Below are 14,447 nucleotides of genomic sequence, written 5' to 3'. Positions count from 1 at the left end.
CAAAGCTATGCTCAAGAACATCCAGTTGAGGAATTTTATCAACATTTTATTTATTTATTATAAATAAATACACACAGAAAAATGGTGATGGATGCTGGAGGGGCCCCTGTGAAATTATACATGGGGCTCCAAGAGACCCTAGAATCGCTTCTGCTGCTTACAGAGCCGCGTCCTCTGTGTTCCTTCAGCTTTAAATGTCCGTGTATGGAAACAGCGCTTCTCATCTCCCTGCAGGAGCGTGGATCCCGCGCATATACGACGTACGCAGTTTACGTAGCGTACGTACGTGGCGCAGGAGGAGGAAATAGTAACAGTGTCAACACTGTGAAGCAAAGACGTTTTCTAGCGCAGCTACTGAGAAACAACTGGGTCTGAAAAACGGTGACGGATGAGAAACGCTGACAGTCCCGGTTGTTTTCTTACAGATACTCGACGACGTCCATATTAGAGCAGCAGGTGAGGTGCGTCGCCTTTCTGGTTTCTGTCAAACACTTCCGGGATTTTTATCGTCACCGCCGCAGCGACGCTTTCCTCTCCAGACCCGAACCAAGCAGAGATTTACATCTACATAAAGTAACCCTAATGCACAGCAGACGGTCATGTGTGCACGCGCGGCCGGACGGTCCCTCATTTATGCCGTTGCGTCTCTAAAAAATGTGTAGACGTCATTGCGCATGCGTGTGGAAAGTTAGTTTCCATAATAATTCTGATTTTCCTTCTCTTGGACGCTCATCTTTATTTACTACGTAGTTGAAAACGTCATCCTGGTTGTGTTCTCGGTCTCGTACTTCTGGAGAGTAATCTCGCTGTAATTTGCTAAATTTCTTTCTTTTCTTTTTTTTTTTTTTTTTTTTTTTTACAGATTTAAACAGCAATGCCCGAAAAACATGTCCCTCAAAGAAGATAACGAGGGCAAAAAGAGGTGACCATCTTGTCTCTACTGGTTGTGCTTATGGGAAATATGTTGCTGCTAATGAAATGTATTGATCACTGTTTCACTTTTTTTTTCTTTTCAGGCCTCATCACACTGATTTGTATGTCAGCATCCCGCAGTCATGTCTGCCCATCGTGTACCACCCAGACTACAACATCACCTTTCTGGGCCTTGAAAAGCTCCATCCATTTGATGCAGGGAAGTGGGGGAAAGTCATACACTTCCTGAAAGGTAATGTTAGATAAGAACATCTTGGTCGTTGATATGAAAGACAGGGTTCCCGCGGATCCTTAAGAAGTCTTAAAAGGCATTGAATTCATCAATCTAAAATTAAGGCCTTAATTGGCATTAAAATGTCTTAAATTGATCTTTCAAAAGTCTTAAAATGTTTACACATAATTAGTAGGAGTTTATAATTGAAATTAGTCTCAAATCTAAAAATAAATCGTAACATTAATTTTATTTAAAATGTACTGAATGTCTCTGATGATGCGAACATGATGGTGGAACCAACAAAACAGTGACGTGGTTGCAGCCGTCTCTAACTCTAAGAGCAGACCAAGATTTTTCTTCATGGCTGAAAGCGGTACCAGGCGATGTGTACGAGGCACGGTGTATTTTATGCAAAAAAATGTTTCAAACTCGGCACGATGGGAGTCGAGGCAGTGGAGTCTCACATGCACAGCGCGAAACACAAAGCGTCAAAATCGAGCTGCCAACTGCATACGGCAGGTATTTCCTAGTTCTGTTCTCCTCTCGTCTCCACCATGCCTCCACCCGCACTACCGATATCAACAACTGGGACAGCAGCACCACATCTCCGGACAATGTTCAGGTGTACGCCTACACTGAAAGCAGAGGTACTGTGGTCTCTGAACACCGTGACAAAACACCAATCGTTCAAGTCTAATGAGGGATGTAGTGGAATTTTATTTATCAAAGGTCACACACTAAGTGAGAGTCAAACAAAGTATTTTTATTAAGAACTGATCAGGCAATGAGAATCCCACAGTCAAAGAAGTTTTGGCTGCACGAGTCTGAACAGATGCATTTGGGTTTGGTTTATATAGGCCAGCATGAGCTGATCACATCAGGGTAAATCATTAGTACTCTGTTTCAAAGGAATGTTAGGAGGTTGGAAGGGGAAGTGGAGCGCTCACTCAGTTCTTATCTGGGTACAAGTCATCCTCCTTCCTCAGTAAAACACAAGACAAGGTTTCGTAACAATACAAAGTGCATGTGTATAAAATTTTCCATTACAGGGAGTTGGAGACTTATTTCGTGCAATGTTCCCAGACTCCGACATTACCTACTCGTTTGCATGCGGTTCCAACAAGACGGCCTACATCAGCAAGTTTGGATTTTTATGTATTGTTTTCCATGTCTTCAACTCTGGAAAGTGTTATGTTTTTCAAAATGAAAGTTTTTCACAGGAACAAAAAGTCATGTTTTATGTTAAAATAAACATTTGGGTGAAATTGTCCCTAACCACTTGTAATTGATGTGGTGTTTTTCCCCCACTTTTGTTAATTGGGAAGTTGGTCTTAAATTTATTTTCAAATGGCATTAAAAAGTCTTAAAAAGTCTTAAATTTAACTTGCTTTAAGCTGTAGGAACTCTGGAAAGAGAAAACCTGAAAGTGGACATAAGTTTTAATGTGAAGATCAGAGAGGAAATAATAGAAAAGAGAAGTGTAGTTTAAGGAGAGGGAGTAATGAGGAAAGTTGTAAAGTAGTCCTTCTGCTGGATGATGAAGACGGAAATACAGAAGACAAACATTTTCGTCCGTCTCCTGCAACGTTTACGCCATAATTTGATCTATTTTCGGGGGCTTGCAGATCTGTTGCTTGACGCAACAAATGGAGCAATACCACTGGAGACCAAAGGGGCAGTGTTGAGCAGTACAGCTCACATGTGACCAGTGAAAGGACCAAACCAGAGAAGAAAAAGAGGAACAGGCAGAAGAACCAGACGAAGCAGAAGAGGGAGACGATAAGGACAACAACTGTAGTGATGGTGGGAACTGTGAAAAAAAGCTGTGTGAGTGTGTCGCCTGAAAAAGGCCGTTACACGTCTGATCCTGCCGAGAAGTCGCACCACTGATTGTATTTTCAGTGCTTTTTGTGAGGCGAGATTCAAACTGTGTGCAAAACACTGTACACGCATCATGTCTGCAAGTCTCGCCGCGACAGTCATGTTCGATGCATTATCTGTAACAACAACGGGATCCTTTGCACCCAGTCCCCATTCAGTGACGGCCTCCTTAAGCAATGCTGCAATGTGTTCCCCTGTGTGACTGTCATGCATGACCCGGGTTTGCAGTACATGAGACTGAAGGTTCCACTGGTCGGTAATGTAATGAGCTGTAAGAGTCACGTACGATTCAGTAGCCCTCGAAGTCCAAGCGTCATAGGTCACAGCAACTCTGCCTGCTGAGCTGAGAGAATCCAGCACCGTCGCTTGAACTTCTCTGTACAACTTTGGCAGAGCAATATCCGTGATGTGTTGTCGGGAAGGGATGGTGTAGCGGGGCTCCAGTGCTTTAATCATATTACGAAATCCCACATTCTCCACAACACTCAGAGGGCGCATGTCTTTGCAAATAAAACAAAGTACTGACTGTGTTATTTTGGTTGCACAAGTTCAGGTAACTGGTAGTTTAGAAAAATTAGCTTCTTCAATTGTGCGTTCAGCCTCATCAACCCGTTTCACGTTAGCTTTTAACGCTACTTCGTCATGGGGTGTGTCCCAATTCAGGGTCTGCACACTTCGAAGTGCGGATTCGTCGGCCACATACGTCATCGCGGTGCACGAAGTACTGTCCCAATTCACAGAATTTGAAGGACCCTCCGAATCCACCCTTCGAATCCACACTTCGATTGGCCTCAAACGAAGGCTGCTGGTGATGCATCCTTCACTGCCTCTTTTCTCCCACAATTCGTTGCGCACAGGATGGTGGCGAATCAGCAACCTCACAAGAGTTGTATTAAGTTTAAATAAAGTTTTATTTAAAAAAAAGTACGTTTTTTTAACTACACTTTGGTATAAACGTTACAAAACCAAGTACATTTAAAGCATGTTTGTTAAATGGTGACATTAAAATTCGGTAATATTTGATATTCAGATACTTTTAAGGGGTTAATTAAGTGTGTACCGGCTGGAAAACAACAAAGCCTCAAACCGTTTTTCTTTTTTTTTACTGTCGGTGTTGCCGCTCCGTGTTCAGCGTCTACTGACGTTTCCTACGAGTAATTTCAGAGGTTTAAGTGATTAAACGTCCTGTGTTGTTGCTTTGGGAAATTCTTGTAGACTAGGTAGGCTGTCCCATTTCACGAACGTTAAGCAGACTTCGAAGTGTGTAGACTACGGAGGACACTCTGTAGCCTATGTAGTCTGCGCACTTCGAAGTGTGCAGACCCTGAATTGGGACACAGCTATGGTGTCAAGCCACACGTGCTCGCAAATTTGTCGTGTTGCCCGAGTACTTGACTCTGGCGTTGCAGATTTTACAGACTGCATAACTTTTGTCACAGTCTTTACTGCCTTCCTTTGTTTGGAATCCAAAATGTGTCCACACATCCGCCTTGTAAACTGCTGGAGCAGGCTGTATAATCACGTTTTCAGCCATTAGTGAGCTGTGTGACGTTAGCATGATTTTCCATAAAGCAGCGTTAATGTACCAATGAGATATGCCGAGATTTCGTTGTTTCTCTGGCACAGAGGCGGAAACGACTGCTGCCAACTAGTGGCCGGAGTGTAAAATGCAACACAAAAATTAACTACCTTTACTTTTTGCATGTACTGTCATTTGTTAATTAAAAAAAATCGATTCAGTGCTTTTTTAACATCGAGACAATATTGCAACACAAAATATGGCGATATTTCAGTGTATCGATATTTTCTTACACCCCTACTCCTCGGTGAGTTAATGACGCAAGGGAGCAGAACTGTCACATTAAAAGGCCTCTGTCCCACTCGCTGGTCATCTCGACATGATCTGCTTTTTGCGTTAAGGCACAGATATGGAGGCATTATAAAAGCCCTCATCAAAATGTCCCTGACCAGTGACAAAATTTTCTTTCATATTTTTGGTCAACATGCAAACCAAGATTCTTGAGTGTGTCAGTGCTGCCTCACAGTTACTGGAAGCCAAGGACGTGGATCTTCTGAAAGCATCTACTCTTCTGCAGAATGCCATCAGTGTTTTGATGGCATTTAGGGAGCAATTTGATGAGGCTATGTCTGCCACTCATGCTCTAGCTACAAAACGGGGAAGTCAAACTCTTGTGGAATTTTATTATCAAAGATCACACACTAAGTGAGAATCAAACAAAGTATTTTTATTAAGAGCTGATCAGCAATGGGAGTCACACAGTCAAACAGCTTTGGCTGAGCGAGTCCGCAGAGATACACATGGGCTTGGTTAATATAGACTTGCATGGCAGGATATCATTCAAGGTTGTTGAAGCAGATTCTCAGTACACTGTCTTCAAACCCTGCACAGCCTGGTACAAGGTTTTCTAAAGAATGTTATCAGTGGTGTGAGAGGAAAAGGAGAGCTCACTAAATATTATCTGGGTACATGTCGTTCTCCTATTCAGTAAAACAAAAGTCAGGGTTTTAATAATACAAAGTGTAGACTACAGAATATAAGGGTTATGTGTATAAAATTTTCCATTACAAAACGCAGTTTTGAAGCCACCATGGTCAGAAAAGTTAAGCGTCACTTTGATGAACTTTCTGAAGACAGCCGCCTCACTGATGCGGAGAGCAACTTTCGGGTGAACGTTTTCTATGCCTGTCTTGATATTATCATCCAGCAACTGTCCCAAAGATTCACCAGCTTAAATGGAACTGTGAATGTGTTTTAGGCAATTCACCCCAACACACTGCTGCAAGCAGGAGATGAGGAGTTAGACCAAGCTGCCCGGTGGCTTACTGAGCACTACAGTCGGGACATCGCCCCCAGCTTTCCTGACCAGCTGCTTTGTTTTAGAACCTCTTTCAGGGAGCAGATAACAAAGCAAAAGTCTGTTGCAGATCTGGCAAAAATGCTCCTTTTCAACCACGCAGCAGTAACTTCTACATTCAGTGAGGTTTGCACCGCCCTCCCTTTATTTTTGACTCTTCCCGTCACTGTTGCAACCTCTGAGCACTCTTTCATTAAAAACCATTTGAGGAGCACAGTGGGACAGGAGAGCCTGAGTGGACTTGCTATATTGTCCATAGAGAATGAGAGAGCACAAGGCTCGCCGTATGCCCTTCAAATAGTGGTGAGTAGTACTTCATATTGAAATTGTGTTTGTAAACATGTAGGCCACTGTGCCAGTTTTACTAAACTTTACAGCTGCTGATAATAGGGTCTGAGTTGGAATAGTTAAAGTGGGTGTCAAAATGATGCGGTCGCTATCCGTGGAGCTGAACTGCTTTGAATTTGTGTTGTATTATTATTAGTGACCATGTAGCCTTATTTTTTTTTCTCTTGGTTTGTACTTCATATCTGTTTGATGGACTTCAAAATGACATAGTCGCTCTCCGTGGTTCTGAAACATGTAAGCCCCGCTGTTGCGGGCATGTGTATGTTGTAAAATGATGTTATCACGAGCTTTATTATTTTGGTTTAAAGGGCCCGGTCATTTGCCGCCCCCGGCTCCGATTTGTTCTGCTAGTGACTAGGAATGAGTTATCCTTTTTACATTCCCATATACCTGTTTGGGGTTTGAATTGTGTTTAGTTTGGATGCCGATGCTTGGTAGAGTCTTAGCTGAGTTTCACTCTAATGTTACTATGCTACGTGTTAGAATTGCTGCTTCCTAGTGGCTGCTAACGTCTCATGCTGCCTCCTGTACAGGGGTCTAACATTCAGATAATCTTTGCTTGACAGCTTGTATAAGGGTTTTGTTAGCAGAGTTTTGTTAGCATGGGTTTTGTTAGCAGGGTGTTAGGGTTTATTAACTGGGTTTTGTTAGCAGGGTCTGTTAGCAGGGTTTATTAGTAGGGTTTGTTAGCAGGGTCTGTTAGCAGGGTTTATTAGTAGGGTTTGTTAGCAGGGTTTTGTTAACAGGGTTTGTTAGCAGGGTTTTGTTAGCAGGGTTTGTTAGCAGGGTTTTGTTAGCAGGGTTTGTTAGCAGGGTTTGTTAGCAGGGTTTTGTTAGCAGGGTTTGTTAGCAGGGTTTTGTTAGCAGGGTTTGTTAGCAGGGTTTGTTAGCAGGGTTTTGTTAGCATGGGTTTTGTTAGCAGGGTTTATTAGTAGGGTTTGTTAGCAGAGTTTTGTTAGCAGGGTTTGTTAGCAGGGTTTTGTTAGCAGGGTTTATTATTAGGGTTTGTTAGCAGGGTTTTGTTAGCAGGGTTTGTTAGCAGGGTTTGTTAGCAGGGTTTTGTTAGCAGGGTTTGTTAGCAGGGTTTGTTAGCAGGGTTTTGTTAGCATGGGTTTTGTTAGCAGGGTTTTAGGGTTTGTTAGCTGGGTTTTGTTAGCAGGGTCTGTTAGCAGGGTTTATTAGTAGGGTTTGTTAGCAGGGTTTTGTTAGCAGGGTTTGTTAGCAGGGTTTTGTTAGCGGGGTTTGTTAACAGAGTTTGTTAGCAGGGTTTTGTTAGCGGGGTTTGTTAGCAGGGTTTTGTTGGCAGGGTTTTGTTAGCGGGGTTTGTTAACAGAGTTTGTTAGTGGGGTTTTGTTAGCGGGGTTTGTTAGCAGGGTTTTGTTGGCAGGGCTTTGTTAGCGGGGTTTGTTAGCAGAGTTTTGTTAGCATGGGTTTTGTTAGCAGGGTTTTAGGGTTTGTTAGCTGGGTTTTGTTAGCAGGGTCTGTTAGCAGGGTTTATTAGTAGGGTTTGTTAGCAGTGTTTGTTAGCAGGGTTTTGTTGGCAGGGTTTTGTTAGCGGGGATTTGTTAACAGAGTTTGTTAGCAGGGTTTTGTTAGCGGGGTTTGTTAGCAGGGTTTTGTTGGCAGGGTTTTGTTAGCGGGGTTTGTTAACAGAGTTTGTTAGTGGGGTTTTGTTAGCTGGGTTTGTTAGCAGGGTTTTGTTGGCAGGGTTTTGTTAGCGGGGTTAGCAAAGTTTTGTTAGCTGGGTTTTGTTAACAGAGTTTGTTAGTAGGGTTTTGTTAGCAGAGTTTGTTACCAGGGTTTTGTTAGTAGGGTTTGTTAGCAGGATTTGTTAGCAGGGTTTTATTAGCAGGGCTTTGTTACTAGGGTTTTGTTAGCAAGGTTTTGTTAGCAGAGTTTATTAACAGAGTTTTGTTAGCAGGATTTTGTTAGCAGGTTTTTTTTTTTTTTTTTTTTTTTTTAGCAGGGATTTGTTAGCAGGATTTGTTAGCAGGGTTTTGTTAACAAGGTTTTGTTAGCAGGGTTTGTTTATCAGGGTTTTGTTAGCAGGGGTTTTTTAGCAGGGATTGAAACTGGATCCTTTTGTTGACCAAGGCAAGCAGGAAGTGTAATTTTTTGCTGGTGAAATGCTTTGGTTTAGAAGCTGGTGCAGTGTTTATGAACTCCATTTCTCACACAGGTGTTATTTTCCTGTATGGACTACTAAGACATTTCAGACAGATGTCTGCTTCAGGCAAACATCTGTCTCTCTGAGATGCTTCTCCATCAATCTGTGCATAACCTCCAGTAACATGCTGAGGAGTGACCACTTCTCCATTATTAGTGATTTCTGCCTGAAACATGAGAACGTGTTAGTTCTGATCAGCGGCTTTCAGTCATGTGACTTCTACTGAGCATAGAAATAAAGTAAATAAGGGATGGCGGATGTGAGGTGTCTGAGACTTTTTGTAATGCAGTTCTGATTGGAGACTCTATAACAGCATGTAAGGATGGCAAAGACGGAAAATCTAACACTTTTTGATCCATCAGTCAGGGAACTGACAGATCTTTAGACCATTCTGTCTTCTCATCCAGATGGTATGAAGATTATTGTCCACACAGGGTCTTTTGATATTCTGAGGAGGAAAACTGGCTCCGAGATCCTGAAGAAAGACTTTTCTCTGCTGTTGGAGAGACTGTGTCAGTTTGGAGCATCATGTTTACACTTCAGGACCCATTCCTACAGCGGGTAAAGGAATTGAACTTTTCAGTAGACTTCTTGGCCTGAACACATGGTTATCAAACGCATGTATCACCCATGGGATAAAGTTCATTGATAACTTCAATATCTTTTGGAACTGTAAGGAGCGACTCAGACCTGATGGTGTGCATCCAAATCTAACTGGATGCAGATTACTTGGTGCACACTTGCGTCATGCTGTTGGGACGGCAAACCCAAACATGATGTACAGATAAGAGCGAAGGACACAGCAGAGAAGCGATCAACTCCCAGCTCTCCCCCCTCACCAGACCCTCTTCTCCACATCACCCAAGGTCTTCAAAGGATGTCTCTATCCAGGTCTGAACCCCAGCGACCACCATCTACCAAGAAATACAGGGCTCCTCATCCTCCTCTTAGATCATCTGTCCTGGCAGAGCAGGACACGGGAGGAGGTGCAGGAGGTTCCCCGAGCAGCAGAATTCACAACAAAGATAACATGCCATGATGCGTTCAGGGTCCTTGCTGTAGTTTTGTTACTACTGACAGCTGTTCTGAGATCAAGCCTGGACCCAGTAGGATTCCTGTGTTAGTTAGTAAAATAAGGAATCGAACACGGTCAGTTTGTGGGGTGAATCGATCTAATCTGTTAACTGTACCTTGTATAACTCAGAATACAACAGAGACCAGTGTAAACTTCATAAAGCTGCTGTACTAAATGTTAGATCTCTGTCCAACAAGTCACTGTTAGTTAATGACTTCATCATTTCTCACAGTTTAGATTTTCTTTTTCTGACAGAAACATGGTTAACAGAAGACACAAGTGCTACAGTCCTTAATGAAACAGCACCCCCTCATTTTAGTTTTATGAATAAATGTGGAAACGGGAGGAAAGGGGGAGGAGAAGCTGCCTTATTTAAAGACTCATTCCAGTGTAAAGAAATTTCATTTGGTGATTTTACTTCTTTTGAATATCTTAGTTTTATTTTAAGGGGCATTCCTAAAATCCTATTTCTAATCATCTACAGACGTCCAGGACACTGTGTAAAGTTTATTGATGAATTTTCTGAATTATTGTCGGTTATCTCTACTGATTTTAACCATTTCATCTTAACTGGGGATTTTAACATCCACATAGATAACATAACGGATGGTAATGTCAAGGAATTTTCTTCCATATTGGATGTTTGGTTTGTGGCAACATGTAAAAGAACCGACCCACATTCGAGGTCACATTCTGGACCTGGTTATTTCAGGGTGTTGATATTTCTTCTGTAGCTGTCACTGACTTGGCCTTGTCTGACCATTTTTGTATTTTGTTTGATTTACTGATCACTCAGAATGTTCAACCAACCTGCTCCTCGGTTAGGAAGAGGTACATTAATGAAAGAACAGGTGCTAAGTTTGTGGAGGCCATAGCTATGTTACCAACAACCAGAGCAGAGTCAGTTGATGGACTCCTGGATCATTTCAATCTGAAAGTCTTGAATGTAATGGATGCTGTTGCACCGATAAGAATCAAGACCACTTTGATCAAACAGAAAACACCATGGAGAAACACCGCTGTGGTTACCAGCCTAAAAAGAGAAAGCAGAAAAACTGAGCGGAAATGGCGGAAAAATAAACTTCAAATTCACTCTGAGCTGTACAAACAAAGCCTGCGTAACTATAACAATGAGCTGTGAAGGCCAGAGAGCTGCATTTATCTGAAATGATTAACAGGAATGTCAACAATTCTCGCACTCTGTTTGCTATGATTGAAAAACTTACAAATCCTCCTATACAGATAAGCCCAGAGCTCCTTTCCACTGAGAAATAAAACCAATTTACCAACTTTTTTAGCCAAAAAATTAAACCAATCAGACAAAATAATAATTCCACACAGTCAAACAAGAAAATTAGTCTGTGTCTAAAACCCGGAAATAATTCTGATGTCATGTCGCAATTTAAAACGGTGGATTTAAAAGTCCTACAAGAAACAGTTTGGAATTTGAAATCAACAACATGCACTCTGGACATGATACCATCCGACTTTTTAAAAACAGTTTTTACCTCAGTAGAAAGTGGTCTCCTACTGATAGTTAACAGCTCACTGTCATCAGGCATTTTTCCCAAGTCACTAAAGATAGCTGCTATTAAGCCTCCTAAAGAAAAGGACTCTAGACGCCTCTATAATGAACAACTATAGACCGTCTCTAACCTCTTTTATTTCCAAGATTATTGAAAAAGTTGTATTTCACCAGCTTCATGACTTTTTAAATGAAAGTGGAAATCTTGATAAATTTCAGTTCGGCTTCCGACCTCATCACAGCCCTGAAACAGCTCTGGTCACCGTGGTAAATGACATTAGGTTGAATACTGATTCTGGTCTAGTATCAGTCCTGGTTCTGGTCTAGTACCAGTCCTGGTTCTGGTCTAGTATCAATCCTGGTTCTGTTGGATCTCAGTGCTGCGTTTGATACTGTAGATCACAGAATCCTGTTGCACAGGCTGGAAAACTGGGTTGGACTTTCTGGAGCGGTTCTTAACTGGTTCAGGTCCTATTTAGAAGGCCGGAGTTATTTTGTTACGATCGGCAGCTATGAATCCGAGTGAGTGGCCATGACTTGTGGAGTCCCCCAGGGGTCAGTCCTTGGACCTCTTCTGTTCAACTTGTATCTGCTCCCTTTGGGTAAAATATTACAGAACTATAGCATTAGTTATCAAAGTTATGCAGATGATACACAACTTTATGTGTCTCTGTCACCAGATGACTGCAGCCCAGCAGACTTTTTGTGTCCGTGTCTGGAGCAAATAAACACCTGGATGAAGGAGAATTTCCTACAATTAAAAGAAGACAAAACTGAGATTATTCTGTTTGGTAGCAAAGAGAAGAGGGTCAGCATTGGTAAACACCTGGAGACTCGGGCTCTTAAAATCACTGACCAAGTTGGTAACCTTGGAGTGTTAATAGACTCAGACCTGACTTTAAGAAGCCACATCAAAGCTTCACTAAGAAGCTTTTTACCAGCTCAGAAACATCAACAGAATTAAAAGTTTAGTCTCCCTGAAAGACCAAGAGAAACTCATCCATGCATTCATCTCCAGTAGGCTGGATTACTGTAATGGTCTTTTAACAGGACTTCCTAAAAAGAGCATTAAACATCTGCAGCTCATCCAGATGCTGCTGCTAGAGTTTTAACCAGGACTAAGAGATCTGAACACATCACACCAGTTTTGAAATCTTTACACTGGCTTCCTGTTAGTCACAGAATAGATTTTAAAACCCTTCTGCTTGTTTACAAATCCCAGAATGGTTTAGGCCCAGAATACATATGTGATATGTTCAGAGAATATAAACCTAGCAGAGCTCTTAGATCCAAAGACTCTGGTCAGCTAGTCCAGACCAGAGTCCAGACCAAAGTCCAGACCAGAGTCCAGACCAGAGTCCAGACTTAACATGGAGAAGCAGCTTTTAGCTGTTATGCTGCAAACAAATGGAACAAACTGCCAGTGGAGATTAAACTTTCACCAAATGTAGACATTTTTAAATCCAGGTTAAAAACATTTCTTTTCTCATGCACCTATACATGAAATCTGTACGGAAACTTTTTAACTTATCTTGCTTTTAATCATTTTAATGTAATTTATTATTTTATTGTGATTATGTGTTGATGCCTTTTACTATTCTAAATAGCTGTAATATCTTTGTTTTATGTAAAGCCCTTTGAACTGTCCTGTACATGAAATGTGCTATACAAATAAACTGCCTTGCCTTGCCTAATGTATTATATACCCTGAAATATGGCAGGGTAAAACAAAATAAAAAAAGCACACATTTGTTTACTACTCTGAACCAGACGAGAACTGTATGGGACTCTAGCTGTAAACCAAAGGGACTTTTCAGTGGTCACTTGAATGTGCAAAGTCTGTGAAATAAACATGAACAAATGAAACATCTTCTAACTGATTCAAATATAGATATAGTAGGTCTCTCTGAGACATGGTTGAAGTCATCATCACCTGACGCCTGGTTATCAGGTATTTAGAAAGGATAGAGAAAGGGGTAAAGGTGTGTGTGTGTGTGTGGGGGGGGGGGGGGGGGGTACTACTTTACATAAAACCAGCTTTAACACGTAAACAATTGGAATTGCCAGCAGCTTCTGAATTGGTGTTGAAATGAGCTATCCAATGAAATGTCTTTTATTTTTATTTGTCTATATCGTCTCCCAAATGCCAAGTCAGAATTTTATGATGAGCTACGGACAATATTAAACTCATTCAGCCCAAACAAAGAGATAATTATTCTAGGTGATTTTAATCTTAATTGGGATGATAAACAAGGAAGGAAAAAACTTAAGCAAACAACATAAATTTTTAGTCTAAAACAGCTAATTGAGAAACCAACCAGGCTGACTTGTAAATCACAAACAAGAATAGACCTTTTGTTCACAAATAAGCCCAAAAGAATTACTAAGACAAATAACTTTCTAACTGGCATCTCAGATCACAATTGTATATTTCTGTCCAGGAAGTTAACCAACTTAAGATTTTCAAGCTCATCCAAAACCTCCCCTCCCTTTAATATCAGTGTGGTACCAAGGAGTCAATTACAAAATTTTAGTGAGGCAATAAATAAATTAAATTGGGAGGAAGTTCTCACATCAAATACTATAGACACTAGCTGTGACTCTTTTATTAACCAAATCAAAGATGTGATGTTCTCCTTTACCAGGAATCTTAACTACAGGGCCAAGAAAGGTAAAAAACATCTCCCTTTGTTAGATCAAACCTGTAAAGATCTGATGAGATATAGAGACTTAAGCTCTATCTGAAAACTTGTCTGCCCACAGATAGGTTAAAATTTACTCACTTGCACAATAAAGTTACACAAACTTTGAGAAAGGCCAAGACAAAATTTTGTATCTCAATTATTGAAGATGCAAAAGGCAATGGGAAGAGGGTTTGGCAGACCCTAAACAAATTACTTGGTAGAAATAGCAAATTTGATAATAACATCATTGAGTTAATTATTGGTAATGTCTTGGAGAATGATCCTATGAGAATAGCAAATACTTTTAATAATTACTTCGTGCTTGATATAACAAAACAGTTTACACCATCATCTGTTGTACCTTGTATGGTCAACCATGACCAGCCCATTTTTCAGCTGGAAAAAAATAACAGAAGAAGAAGTATTAAAAATCATCAAAGGACTTAAATGTTCAAAAGCCAAAGATGTAAATGGCATTGACACCAACTTTGTAAAATCACACTCTAATGCATTAATTCAGCCCATCACCCATTTGGTTAATTTGTCAATTAATCAAGAAATAGTTCCATCTGCCTGGAAAGTTGCATCAGTTATTCCCATTTTAAAATCTGGCTGTAAACCCTAGAAGCTAATTATAGACCAATCAGCATCCTCCCAATTATTTCCAAGGTAGCTGAAAAATGAGTTGGAAATCAGTTGATCAAACACCTTGATAAAGGGTTCACACCATTACATCAAACGCAG

General features: G+C 41.0%; 1 protein-coding gene and 1 long non-coding RNA gene across 2 annotated transcripts in view; one reads left to right on the top strand and one right to left on the bottom strand.

The window, feature by feature from the left end:
- The first annotated feature begins 281 nt into the window (after positions 1-281).
- Positions 282-14,447, top strand: part of LOC121636366 (histone deacetylase 11-like) — a 70,793-nt gene continuing 56,627 nt past the window's right edge. The window contains exons 1-3 of the mRNA XM_041979828.1: positions 282-456; positions 863-922; positions 1,017-1,165. Of these exons, the coding sequence (XP_041835762.1) occupies positions 888-922; positions 1,017-1,165 (184 nt within the window). The 5' untranslated portion in view covers positions 282-456; positions 863-887. The remainder of the gene's footprint in view (positions 457-862; positions 923-1,016; positions 1,166-14,447) is intronic.
- LOC121637545 lies at positions 5,416-12,888 on the bottom strand. The gene is made up of 3 exons (XR_006009859.1): positions 12,878-12,888; positions 10,955-10,959; positions 5,416-5,527 (listed from the first exon to the last, which is right to left on the bottom strand). It is a non-coding gene; the product is annotated as an uncharacterized LOC121637545 (long non-coding RNA).

The sequence above is a fragment of the Melanotaenia boesemani genome, chromosome 3, assembly GCF_017639745.1.
Source record: "Melanotaenia boesemani isolate fMelBoe1 chromosome 3, fMelBoe1.pri, whole genome shotgun sequence".
Classification (NCBI taxonomy): domain Eukaryota; kingdom Metazoa; phylum Chordata; class Actinopteri; order Atheriniformes; family Melanotaeniidae; genus Melanotaenia; species Melanotaenia boesemani.
The sequence above is the reverse complement of the archived record's forward strand: the minus strand, read 5'-3'. Positions and strand labels throughout refer to the sequence as shown.